This window comes from Oryza brachyantha, chromosome 8, assembly GCF_000231095.2.
Source record: "Oryza brachyantha chromosome 8, ObraRS2, whole genome shotgun sequence".
NCBI classification, from domain to species: Eukaryota; Viridiplantae; Streptophyta; class Magnoliopsida; order Poales; family Poaceae; genus Oryza; species Oryza brachyantha.
This window is the reverse complement of record NC_023170.2, coordinates 3,446,217-3,458,838: the sequence shown is the minus strand read 5'-3', so window position 1 is coordinate 3,458,838 and position 12,622 is coordinate 3,446,217. Positions and strand designations below refer to the sequence as shown.

The window sequence follows — 12,622 nt, the reverse complement described above, 5'->3', positions numbered from 1 at the left end:
TCAAAAGTCAAATACTTCAATTAAAATTAAAAAAACCGGAGGGGTAAGCCGAAAAAGAACGACGATTCACTAACGAACAATCCGAAGATTAATTGATCACAGAAATAATCGGACCCGTTAACAATCGGGTCCAGCCGCGTCGAGACCCGAACCCGCACCGCACCGCCTCGCCTCGCCTCCTCCTCTTCCTCTCTCTCTCTCTCCTCTCCCATCGCGAAGAACACTGCTCTTCTCTCTCCTCGGCGGCGGCGATGGTGTGCACCAAGTGTAAGGATCCCTACCCCCCGGATCGGCTAACCTACGCGCTTAATTTCGTCCGTTTCGCCAGATTTTCTCTCCGTGTTTTTTCTTTGGGGGAAGAACATGCCCTAGATTTTGGTTTTCTTGCGCGCTGAGCGGGCTGGGCGTGATGCAGGCGAGAAGAAGCTGGGGAAGGTGATCGTGCCGGACAAGTGGAAGGAGGGGGCCAGCAACACCTACGAGAGCGGCGGCCGCAAGATCAACGAGAACAAGCTCCTCTCCAAGAAGAACAGGTCGGGCCCGCGTCCCCCTCTACTCTCCGTTCCTCTGATCTAAGCTAATCACGCGATTACTTCTTGATAATTCTAAGCGAAAAGAGATTATTTATTGATCCATTCTGTTCCGGTTCGTAGTAGTGGTCGGTGTGAATCGATTTGATTTGGTGGTGCAAATCCTCAAAAGGTTGAATGATGGATTAGGTTAGAAATTGGTGAAGATTGTTTCTTCTGGCCTAATCTTATACGCCCTTGGTTCCTAAATTGGATTAGGGTAGGCGCAATTTCAATTTTATTAACAAGGGGATGGTTAGATCATGGATGTGATTCAAGCGATAGCTATAGAAGGAGGATCGGAATGAGGTCCATCACAAGTTTTCCGTAGAAAACATATATCTGTCAGAAACTCGGAACACCCAAATGAAGTTTTTAGAAATCATGTCCTATAACGTGCTATAGAGTCAGTTCTCCCTCAAGCCAGACTGCCGATACTTTATATGGTGCAAATTTTTCTTTCTACTGTTTTCTTTAACACCAACCAGGCTACCAGTATTCACAGTCATAATGCTTATAAATAGTGGCATTTACTTAAACATAGCAAAATGGAAAATAACCAATCAAAGCCATGGAGCATTTTAGAGAAAATATAGAGTAGTGGCAAAGAGGAATGAAGAATCAGGGTGTGTGGAGATTGAGAAGAGGTATAACTCATATTGATATGGCAAAGGTAGCGACGGTCAGCTTTTGTTGATCTTTCTGTTAAGCAAGGTAATCTTGAATTTTTCATAGTATTATTTTGGTTAGCGTTTTAAAAGAAGGCGAACAAACCATTGAAAACCATATTTTACGCCTGCACTGGCTAGGAGGCATACCAGCCCCTTCCAAAACTGAAATCCTCTATTGCACACTATTTTAGCTGAAGCAATTCCATATTCAGGGGTTCTGAAAAATTATTGGGTGTTTCAAATTATACTCGAAAGGTAATATTTTTTATGAATATGGCCTAATTCTATATACTGCTTTTCAATATCAGGTGGACTCCATATGGAAACACGAAATGCATAATCTGCAAGCAACAAGTGCACCAGGACGCCAAGTACTGCCACACCTGTGCATATTCAAAAGGTAAGAAATTTACTTGGTCAGGAACATCCTACCTGACGCCATGACTTACGAAAACGTTGCTATTTTTTTTTACTTGATTTATACATGTTTATGCTTGTGGCCCCAAGTTAATATATTATCTGACACATGACTCAGTATTATGAGACATATATCCTGTATTTACTAATTGTGATTCTGAGTTTCTTACGATAATATTGACTTGTTTCAGGTGTATGTGCGATGTGCGGGAAGCAAGTGCTGGACACGAAGCTGTATAAGCAAAGCAATGTGTAATGCCAAGTCCTGTGTTATCCAGGATAACCTTGTAATCTCTCAATGCTCAAACGTATGAAATATTGTACTTGCTATCTAGCTGTTGAAAAATAGTTTGTGTTCAAAGAACTATGTACTTGGCTAACCATTCTAGAAATCTCCAAACTCCCAACTTCTGGAAATTCTGAGCAACACAAGTGTGACTGCTTTCTGCTAATGTATGATGCGAAGACTGCTGCGGAACGAATTAGTGCAATGGCTTGCACTGATTTCAAATCTTGGTTGCATTGGATGGATACGATTTATCTGTTTCAAAGAAAAAAAAATCACTTTTTAGAAACTGTTTGAAATTATATTTTTTTTAAAAAAAAATCAAAATAGGCCCCTCCCCATAACTGTGTGTTAAAAAATTGAACCTACCTGGGCTATTTTGCGTGTTGATTTAATTCAACTTTTGTTTCAAAAAAGTTTCAGAACTAATACTCCTATATCACAAAATCAAGTGCCGAATGTCGTAATTAACTACAAAAGACCAAAGGCGATCTGAGTTTAGAGCTTTAAACACTTGCGAGTCATCTGGATTACAAATCTTCGGAGAGTTTGTCTGAAAAATGCTGCTTGTACAATGTTGCTGCGTTAACCATCCAAGCAGCATTCAGTAGTACCACAATGGCACAGCATCAACTAACTACGGCCAGGCCAGCCTACCAATACAAGGCCACAACCAGCTAGCTATTCATTTCTATGAAATACAAATACTAAAAGGTACAGGAGACTAGGCTACAATGCACAGGAGGAAACTGAGTAAATCGTGTGCTTGGACTTATTTCTTGCTGTAAATTGCAGGGTTGCAGAGCCTGTCGCTCTTCCGTTCTTGCAGTTCTAAGTTTTCTGGTTGAGCACATGGCGGAGCTGGATCTTCTGGCTCTCCATCCGAGCTTCTAGAAGCTTCGCCTTCAAGCTCTGCTTCTGAACCATCTCCATGCAGCCTCTGAACCCACGGTTGAGTTGGCTGTTCATCGAATCAGGAGAGCTCCACTGCCCTATACTTGGTGAGCTGAGTCCCACATCTTGATTGGCGCCTTCGTTTGAAGAATGCATGCCATTTGACAACCTTTCGTTTGATGATCTCCCGTTCATCATCTCCACGACATCTTTCTTGAAGATTTCACAGCTTTTCAGAGGGGATGACTTCAAGAGCTTTGATATGGCTGACTCTTTCTTCTTGGATTGTTTTCTGTCTGCGAAGTAGGCATCGATCAATTCACCACTCAGGGTGTCATGCCGCCCAGCCTCAGAATCATCTCCACTGGTCCAGGAAATTTTGTCACATATCTTGTTGACTGAAGGTTCGCTTCCATTCCTTGAAGTGCTTGAGCCCTGCCTCTCTTCATTGCTTAAGGTTTCCCAGCTGCTGGAATCATCCATGTCACTCTCGTTATAAGGGCTTTTATTTGAGTACACTTTGGTTGGGTTTTCCAGGAATATATCAGCCATTGGGCAATCTTCCTGGTTTTCTGATTCATGTAAGGGAGAGTTGTGCTTATGGCATGGTTCAGTTTCCCTCGTCGCAGGCTCTTCACTAGGGCGTAACTCTTCAATGATGGATAATATATCATCCGATGCTGGTGGTGGATCATACTTGAATTCAATCTCTTGTTCCCTGGCTGATCCAATTGACTGTACAATGTTTTTTGCTACTTGAACTGTGGTACCATCTCCCTTGTCGTCACTGAAAGAGGCAACGATTGCCTCAACATCCTGTTGCAGTTTGGTCAACTCTGCATATTTGGCTTCTAGGGTGAGTTTAGCATCAACAAGTTTCATCTGCACACGCTCTTCACGCCACACCTCAGCCATCTGCAGCAACTTCCTATCCTCATCCACCTCTGTGCGCAATTTAAGAGACTCTTGCTTCAAGGCTTCAATTTCGGCCTTTTGTTCCTCTAACTCCCTCACCAACTTGGTGCACACCTCCTCAGTGAGCTCACGTGTCTTCCTCTCATTATCATACTCCTGCAACAGATTGTTTGCTGCCATTTTAACCTCCTTCAACTCATCAACAAGCTTTAAGTTAATCTTCTCTAGTTGTTTCCGATTCTTCTTCTCATGTTCGAGGTCTGCCTTCATATCTTCAACAATGGCTTGAACCTTCTTGTGCTCTCTCTTCCGCCAAGCAGCTTTCTCCTCTGTTAGTTTCTTGAACAAGTGGTCTAGTTGTTTCTTGGCTGAAAGCCGCTCAGCTTCTAGCTTGCCCACCCTATCCTGTGTCTGCTGAAGCTTCACCTGGAGGGTTGATACATAATTTTCCCCCTTCTGTTCATCAATGATATTTAGTTGGTTGGCAATCGCATAGGCATCATCTGACTCTGTCCCCTTTATGCCGTCAAGCTCCCACTTTGTTGCATTCTCCAAACAGGTGGTAGGAAATACATCTGAAGCATGATGAAGTTGGGCCTACACAATTAAACCCACCAATTAACTTACTACACAGCAGAAATACCAGCAAGTTTCATGCAAGCAGTTTCTAGCATTACCTTGTGGAGCTCTCCACTGTGTCGTTCCAAGACAGAAATGGGGCTTGAAATCTCATTCTTCAGGCCATACCGATTACCAACATGATCCTTCCTGAGTAGTTGAACTTGTAGATGTCTTGGTATGTGCTGTCATATATAAGTAAATACAAACAAGTGAATATAAGACACAACATATTATCAATAAGCAGGAACTAAACATTATTTTCATTTTCATCTCTTCCCAGAAGCAAGATTCAATCTGTTGATACTATGTAAGCAACAAATTCACACAGCACCCAAAGTCAGATGTACTCATTCTTGGAGATACATTTTACAGTAGCTCCGTCAAAATCAAGCAAAGCTCCCCAAAAAGCAGTTGCACAGATGACCCAAGATGGATACTTGGATAGCCATGTCTATAAAACTCTATCTGTTCTACCACCTCGGTTGGCCATATCGTCCACCTCCACCATGAAACACCACAGTATCCTCCAACTTAAATCAGCACCAAACCCCAGTCCCACATAAGCAGACATTTCTGAACCCAAGCTCACACAAAGCACGCATTTGTTTGTTCTTGGAACCAAATGCCAGGCGCACAGAACTGACAGCTATAACCGCAGTAGAAACATTCTCACAGCCTTCTTACACCAAAGCAGCTGACACAGCAAGGATAGAAGCAGCAGCAACAGTAGCAGCAGGGGACAGGCCGATTACTTCCATATCAAGAACCAAGCAGGGTACACAAGTACACACTGATTGCTCTGCGCGCGGAAGATTCAATGCCAGTGCCGCGGTCCCCACGTTGGCGGGCGTTGGGTGATGGGTGGATCACATGAGCAAAAGATTACACCTAGTAGTAGCATAGTTCACAAGAAACGCGCCCATGGCGAGGGCGCCCAATAAATGCCACTCCCAACGATCGATCAAGATGGAGCACCAAATGCTTACTAGCGGAGAGAAGAGAAAAGAGAGAGAGAGATAGGACGCCATTAATGGGGGATCTGTGCTTCGATCTGGAAGCGCCGTACGCTGCAGTAGTAGCAGCAACGGCTAAACGCCTCGTGCCCCTGCCGTGCCGCCACGGGCAGGAACGGACGCTACCCGCGGTGGTACACGAGACGGCGCGATCCACCACCGCCACCTTTGGCTCCCAAATTGGAACGCGGGGTTGCCGCGAATTCGAGCGAAATGCGGACTAAAACTTAGCTAGGATTCGGGACGCATTACCTCGAGGCCGACATGACCTGCGGCGCGGCGCGCGGCGGCGGCGGGGGGAGGGGCATCCTCCGCCGGCCGCAGCCGCCACACGGCCGCCGCGAGCCGCCTGACGGAGCGGCCCGAGGCCCCGGCAGCCGCGTCGGCCTTCTTCTCCTCCCCGCCTTCCCCCGCGGCCGAACCCCACCCCAGGTGCGGAGTGCCGGGCCCGCCGCGGGTGGCAGCGGCGGAAGAGGAGGAGGCGGCGGCGGGGGCGAGGAGGGGAGTTTTGAGCGGCCTGCGGCGGAGGCGGACGGGGGCGGGGCGCGACGTCGAGGAGGGGCGCGGCATTGTGGAGCGGAGCAGAGCTGGGGTGGGAGGGTCTAGGGTTCCGGCGGCGGCGGCGGCGGCGACATGGGAGGGAGCCGTTGGGGCGGAGTGGTGGGGAGTGGAGAGGAGGAATATGGTGGGCGGAATGGGAAGGGAGGGAAGGGGTGCGGTTTTTTTGGGAATTGTAAGGAATGGGCCCATTTAATGCGTACACGAAATTACTGGTAGTAATAACATACTCATAGGTTTTTACGCTGAGTGTTAGGCTATTTCCAATCTAAACTTTTCTTTTCTTGTTTTGAAGACGCCACGTCAGTTCAAGTGCTATCAAACTTATAGGTTTTTAATGGGCAGTTTTTTTTCTTAGATAAACTTATATTTAATTTATCATAGGAAGTACGTTGGTCTTTGAAAATGCTCAAATAAAATAGGTTATTATTGCTGATGTAGATTAGAGAACGTTACGTTTCCTAACTCCGTCACCTTATTGGTTATTTTTTCTTCGATCCTCATCAATTACTCCTCGTTGATTTTCCTCCGAAGTTGCAGATTAGTTTTTGTCTTTGCATTAGTAAGTAGTCTTTCCTATAAAAGGTTGAAAATGGTCGAATAACTTTCTCTCTCATTCCTTTTTTCTTTTTTTTGTTAGAAATAAAAACAGAACAGCTGAGATGAAAATGGAAACGATATTAGCGTCGTCGGAATTCTGAAAACAGTATCACTAAAACGGATATATCGATATTGGTGGGTAAGGAAAATGCATGTCGAAAAAACCGATAAAATGAAGCGGGGAGCGGCGCAGTGCAGCGGTCGCGCGACGCGTGGAGCAGCACAGGCAAACAACGACGCGAGGGCGCAGGGCACGGACTATCATGGCGGCGATGCGTCAACGCGACCGCCGCGCGAAGCACATGGCGGCGTGACTGGCAACAGCACGAAGAGCAGGAGCTGTGCACCTATGCCGAGTGCTGACTACTGAGGTACGAGGAGTTAGGGCCAGACAGTTAGGCGGTGTTTAGTTTGTAAAAAAAATTGTAAAGATATCACATCAAATTTTTGATAGATATTTAAAGTATTAAACGTAGTCTAATTACAAAATAAATTTTATATTTTGGTTAGAAAGCGCGAGACGAATTTTTTGAGCATAATTAATCCATCATTAGCACATGTGGATACTGTAGCACTTATGGCTAATCACTAATTAGGTTCAAAAGATTCGTCTCAAGATTTCTTCCGTAACTGTGAAATTAGTTTTTTAGTTTATCTATGTTTAATGTTGTGTTTAGGTATCTAAAGATTTGATATGATGTTTTTGGAAAAAAAATTTAGGGACTAAACAAGGCCTTAATGGACTAATGGGCTGACCGAGAATTTATTGGGCATTCAGAACCTTTCTTGATAACTTGGGGTGGCCGGCAGTTTTGTGGGCTTTCGGAAATATCCAACCCACTACAGAATTATGACAAAACAGTTAGAAAAATACATTGCCATCATTACCATTTTCGAAAAAAAAAAGAAAACAATAGTAAGTACGGTCGGAATTTTTCGTACCGTTTGCAACCCTCGCTCCAAGTGTACTAGTAACAGATGTGAGTAAGCATAAACACATTTTTTTTTACATATGCTTATACCTATAGGCTAGATTTGAATTGTCAATCTTACATTTACAATTGTTTATAATAGTTTGTTTTTCGATCTTTGCTTTTAGATCGTTAAAAACGTGTATATAAAAGTTATATTCATAAATTATTTTTTGTCTATAAATATGTCCTTTGTTTTTTTTCTTGAGAAGCCAAAAAGAGAAATCCCTTGATTATTTGATACTCTTTATGTTTTATTTTATAAGACTTTTGACTAGATTTATCTATTAATCAATACATATAAATTATGTATATGTATATATATTAGCATCCACGTCAATATAGATAATTATACAAAATCTTACTTTATGGAATGAAACGTAGGCAGTTGTATTCCGAAGGAGTATCTTTTGTAACGACATTGTAAGGAGCGCCCTGGAATCTCAAGCCGTCAATTAGGAGCTCCTTGAAACGTAGCAATTTCATAGGATTTTCACAAAAATCAATTTAATTACTCTACTAAAAAAATCATCAATTTCGAATCAGCCCTTGGTGACAACCACCTATCATTGCATACAGTGAGACTGTATTGAACCATCTCACCAACAATTTAGGTTCCAAGTTTCCAACAGAAGCTCAGGTTATTAGGTGAGGCAAGCCCAAAGATAAGAACTCTAGGAAGTTGAGCAATTTGAATTCAATTTTCCCCAGAGCTCCAAACATCTTAATCCTCAGGGTGACGATTTGGGAAGCATCTACATATATTTCATACTCGTTACGGAATTCACACGTAGATGAGAGAATTCACCGACCGTTACAGATAGCTAGAACCAGAATTGAAAAACAAAATTCTCAGAACATATAGCTGCTCAAAATTTCACGCAGACTAGCATGGTTAATATTGTTGTGGAAGCCATAAGGGTAAAGCCTACAGGATGGTTCTTCATTAACTATTTACCACTCAATCTAGCGCAAGGTAACTTTCACTTGGTAAACACAACAGCCCAACCAGTTACAGGCATAAAATCCTTTAACCCACCCTGATGGTTCCCAACAAAAAATACATCTTCAGCTTCTTCACTCAGGATTTATCTTTTGCTTCTTTGAGTGGTCCTTGTTTTGCTTGGCTTCACGGCGTTCCCTCTTCAACCCCTTGACGTCGTTTGATAAACTCATCTTTGCAATCTTAAATAGTCAAAGATCATGAATCAGCTTAGCATGTCAAAAAGCAGGTTCAACCTTTACAATTGCAGCAAAAACAAAACAAACACTTACCTGCTGGTCTGGAATGTAGACCTTGCCCAGCTTGCCATGCACTGGATCCTTGCTGACATTTTTCATCTGTAAAAATGTTCATGACAATTGTGAGTACCATATTGAATTAGTGATTTAAGGATTTTTAGCAAGAATACAAGGACATGTGCATTTTTTTGATACCACAACTGCTAATAGCACCAAAGGTCAAAAGACAGTTATCAATTGGGTTTACCTTCTTAGCATGATCAGCGGTCTTCATTGCTTCTTTCTTCAGACTTTCAACTGGAAGTCGGTGCCTCCTAACTACTAAGTCCATTGAAGGCCCAACTTCAACCAGCTCCATTCTAGGAATAGATGTGCCTGACCGTTTTAGACGGAGAGCACAGTGCATCATGTAGACAGTAGTAGGGGAGATTGCTGTGCAAACAAATACCCTATCTACACCAGCAAGGTTCAGATTCTCTACCACCTGTATCAATAACAAACAGGTCATGATGAAGCAAAACAGATTATCTGTTCCCTGCATGCAAACCTAAATTAAAAGAAAAATGCAAACCTCTCCTCTGAAAAGATCAAGCAGTACTTCCTTCAAATGCTTCAGCTCTTCAACACTTTCAAAGTGCTCCCCAATGAAGGCAAAGAAAGGCTTTGAGCCAAGTTTAGGTGCCAGTTTCTTATCATACACATATGATTCAATTGATTTGAAGTTCTCAACTCCTACTTCAACAAGGTCATATATGTGGTGATCATAAGTCCTTCCCAGAACAAGATTGTTGGGCCTCTTCTTTGAGTGAGAACCATACTGGAACCAAAAAAAAAAAAAAGAACTACAGTCAAAATGGTGAAGAAACATACATCATCTGGTTACCGCCACACTTCAAGAAAAATGAACAAAGTATCCCATGTTTGTTTCAGCTGGCCGGTTTCAGCGCTTTGGCCGCACACAAAACGAGACTAGTCATTAGCGCATGATTTATTTGATTTTCTTTTCTAAAAAACTTCTATATAAAAATTCTTTGCAAGACTGCACCATTCAATAGCTCGGAAACCGTGCTCACAGAAACAAGGTGGCAGCCCACTGAACTGCCTAAACAGGACTTCAATAGGCAAGGCCAAGTTCATAGTAGCTCATTGAGTGTTGCTCTACTTCTCCTCCACACTATCAAAAACTCACTAAAACATTGAAGGATGATACATTGCACTACACCAATAGCAACCTACTATCAAAAACAAGTGAGCTTTGCTCTTTTTTACCACTAGAAGGCTGCAGTCCGTCTTGAGGGAGAAGAACTCGAGGGAGGTCTCGCCGCCGCTCTCGAACGGCCTGATGTTGTCGTTCTTCTTGGAGAACTTGACGGCATTGTCGCGCTTCAGGTGGAACAGATTCGCGAGGACCGAGTTCAGCACGGCGCTGGTCTTGGTCCCGTGGAGGATGAGCGTCTTCTTCCCGGTCTCAACCTGGCGGCGCGATGGCCCATCATCATCATCATCAGAGAGGAAAACTCGGACCCCGAAGCTCACCTCACGGCGAGCGAGCGAGAGAGAGAGAGAGAGAGAGAGAGAGAGAGAGAGAGAGAGAGGCAGCTTACGAGCTTGGGCGCGTGCTTGAGGAGCGCCCTCTTGGCGCGCTGGCTCCTGGGCACCCTGATCGCGACCATCTTCTCCGCCGCCGGTCCGGTCGATCGGAGGAGGAGGAGGAGCGGCGGCGCGGCGGGCGGGAGGGAGGGGGAGATGGCGCTGCGTGGGGAAGAAGAGCGGGTGGGGATTTAGGGTTTTTTACTTCGCGTTGTGTTGGGCCAAACGGGCTTTTTGGGCTAATTCCGCGCAGTTTGGTTTGCTGGCTAGCAAACGTATGTGGCGCAACCAAAATTTAAATTCTAAATTTTAGTAGTTTTAGAATTAACTTAGTTTTTTTCTTCATATTTTGTTCTGTAGCATTGGATTTTTAGGCTCAATAGATATTTATATTTATATTATAGATTAACTGCAAATTATTTTTTCTAGTACGTCATTCGGAATATTATCAGTTGTAGGCCTGTAGCCAGTGGATAATTGATCAAATACCTTCCGTTCCATGGCATTGCCAGTTGATTTGGAATTTTAGCATTTTCTTTTAAATCAGAACACATATAAAAAAGTTTTATACATAAATTATTTTTAAATATTAATAAATCAGTTTGCTTATGTTTATAAAAAGCAAAAAGACATGTTTGGCAGATTTTTCCGAATCGGCCGCGGAGCGCGAACGCAACACAGGATCGCGCATGCATGGTGGCGCTTGCCCCACTCCACGCCGATAAGCCGCGACGACGATGTGTCTGCGACGTAGGTACATTTATGCGATTTTATACCAAATGAGAATATACACACAGAACGTTGGTAAAAATGTATGTTTTTTTTAAAAAAAATCAAAATATATTTCTTCTATTTTATCATAAAACTTTTTAGCCTAACTTCAATTTACGTAAATACTATTGAATCTACTTATATACATCGATCAATACACTTAATCTGCACGGAAGAATAAATTCTTTACAAAGAAAGAATGACAGTGGGACCCAGTCCGCACACCTAGGGTTGTCGTGTGACCGTCTGACCAAGCTCTAATTGATGCATGATTTAGAGCTGGTACAGTAGTATATTATAAACCAATTATAAATATATTTTAAGAAGATAAGAGATGAGAAAGAAGAGCAGTGAGATATAGATTTATAGTCAGATATAGCACGGACTCCAAAACACATATGTGTATGACAGATAGGATCATTTATATATATGTTTATAGGTAACTGTAGTATATTAAATTGGTTATAGATAATTTGAAGCCAACGGTTGGTTATATTATTAAACTTGCTCTTAATGTTTACATACATACACGCACAACTACGTACACAAAATGCCTTGTGCGTGTAGTGCTCTGTCTAGCTCGGACAGCGACACAAGGTGTAATCTGATGCTCAGCTAGCTAGCTATAGCTACACACCTTTCCTCAATACAGGGAATAGCATATTTTCACTGGTTTGATGGGGCCGGGATAATCACTCGTCAAATAGGATCGATTTAACGAGAGCAATATATATAGTATATGCCATGCATATATAAGCATGCAGAAGCATCTTAATTAGTGATCACTTATTAAAATCTTAAGCAACACGTTAACGTACGTTGGACCTGCAATATGCATGCCAAACAGCGTTTTGAGCCTGGTTGGGGAGCTTTGGATTATGAGAATTAGCTGCTTGGTAGCTAGTTTTTGAGAATTTGGAAAAATTTCTAAACCTAACTTCTCCAACTTCTGGATTAATCTTAGTTTATTTTTCAAAATCTGTAACTACAGATTCTCAAAAACCGCAGATCGTTTGGGACAGCTTCTGGCAGAAGCAGCTTTTGGAAAATGTTATAGCTAGAAAAAGCTTCCTCAAACAGGCCCTTTATGTCGGAATAAAATAGGATAGCTCTCTCTCTATATATTTATTTATATTTATATTTATATATAAAAGCCATCGACAGTTTAGTGTGAAACCGCTAATTAGAGGTTGCCGCTGAGATATCACAATCGAATATGGGCATTAGTGCACTACGTACGTAGTGTTCATGCGCCACTTTCTTCGATCGATTCCAAAAATCGATCCCAAATACAATCTCCGAACCCAACATGTAAATATTTTTAAGCAAAAGATGCTTGTCCAAGTTCAGATTTTTGAACAAAAGCATTTAGTGAAGATTAGCACATATTGCAAGCGTAAGTTTTCGAGTTGGACAATTATTTTAGAACTTACAAGACTATTACAAGACTAAGTTCATGCACTAATATCAAAAATATTGTAACAACAAGTTTAGATACTAATAT

At 42.6% G+C, this 12,622-nt stretch overlaps 3 protein-coding genes across 3 annotated transcripts; 1 reads left to right on the top strand and 2 right to left on the bottom strand.

Moving 5' to 3' along the window:
• The first annotated feature begins 207 nt into the window (after nt 1-207).
• On the top strand, nt 208-2,067 carry LOC102712559 (cysteine-rich PDZ-binding protein). Its single transcript, XM_006659133.3, has 4 exons — nt 208-267; nt 416-533; nt 1,549-1,640; nt 1,849-2,067. The coding sequence occupies exons 1-4, from the start codon at nt 252-254 to the stop codon at nt 1,911-1,913; spliced, it is 291 nt and encodes a 96-aa protein (XP_006659196.1). The 5' UTR covers nt 208-251; the 3' UTR covers nt 1,914-2,067.
• A 332-nt stretch (nt 2,068-2,399) lies between these two features.
• LOC102716895 lies at nt 2,400-6,061 on the bottom strand. Its single transcript, XM_015840031.2, has 3 exons — nt 5,639-6,061; nt 4,430-4,555; nt 2,400-4,349 (listed from the first exon to the last, which is right to left on the bottom strand). The coding sequence occupies exons 1-3, from the start codon at nt 5,954-5,956 to the stop codon at nt 2,775-2,777; spliced, it is 2,019 nt and encodes a 672-aa protein (XP_015695517.2). The 5' UTR covers nt 5,957-6,061; the 3' UTR covers nt 2,400-2,774.
• A 2,241-nt stretch (nt 6,062-8,302) lies between these two features.
• On the bottom strand, nt 8,303-10,531 carry LOC102716618 (ribosome production factor 2 homolog). The gene is made up of 6 exons (XM_040526777.1): nt 10,362-10,531; nt 10,027-10,230; nt 9,329-9,574; nt 9,005-9,241; nt 8,791-8,856; nt 8,303-8,700 (listed from the first exon to the last, which is right to left on the bottom strand). The coding sequence occupies exons 1-6, from the start codon at nt 10,428-10,430 to the stop codon at nt 8,593-8,595; spliced, it is 930 nt and encodes a 309-aa protein (XP_040382711.1). The 5' UTR covers nt 10,431-10,531; the 3' UTR covers nt 8,303-8,592.
• Nucleotides 10,532-12,622: the final 2,091 nt, after the last annotated feature.

Coding starts and splice junctions, on each gene's coding strand:
- LOC102712559 (XM_006659133.3), top strand. Junction 534..1,548: donor CTCCTCTCCAAGAAGAACAG/GTCGGGCCCGCG, acceptor TTTCAATATCAG/GTGGACTCCATATGGAAACA. Junction 1,641..1,848: donor CACCTGTGCATATTCAAAAG/GTAAGAAATTTA, acceptor GACTTGTTTCAG/GTGTATGTGCGATGTGCGGG.
- LOC102716895 (XM_015840031.2), bottom strand. CDS start 5,956: ATGCCGCGCCCCTCCTCGACGTCGCGCCCCGCCCCCGTCCGCCTCCGC. Junction 4,556..5,638: donor CAGGTCATGTCGGCCTCGAG/GTAATGCGTCCC, acceptor TATATATGACAG/CACATACCAAGACATCTACA. Junction 4,350..4,429: donor ACAGTGGAGAGCTCCACAAG/GTAATGCTAGAA, acceptor TTAATTGTGTAG/GCCCAACTTCATCATGCTTC.
- LOC102716618 (XM_040526777.1), bottom strand. CDS start 10,430: ATGGTCGCGATCAGGGTGCCCAGGAGCCAGCGCGCCAAGAGGGCGCTC. Junction 10,231..10,361: donor TCAAGCACGCGCCCAAGCTC/GTAAGCTGCCTC, acceptor TCGCGCCGCCAG/GTTGAGACCGGGAAGAAGAC. Junction 9,575..10,026: donor CGGACTGCAGCCTTCTAGTG/GTAAAAAAGAGC, acceptor TTTTGGTTCCAG/TATGGTTCTCACTCAAAGAA.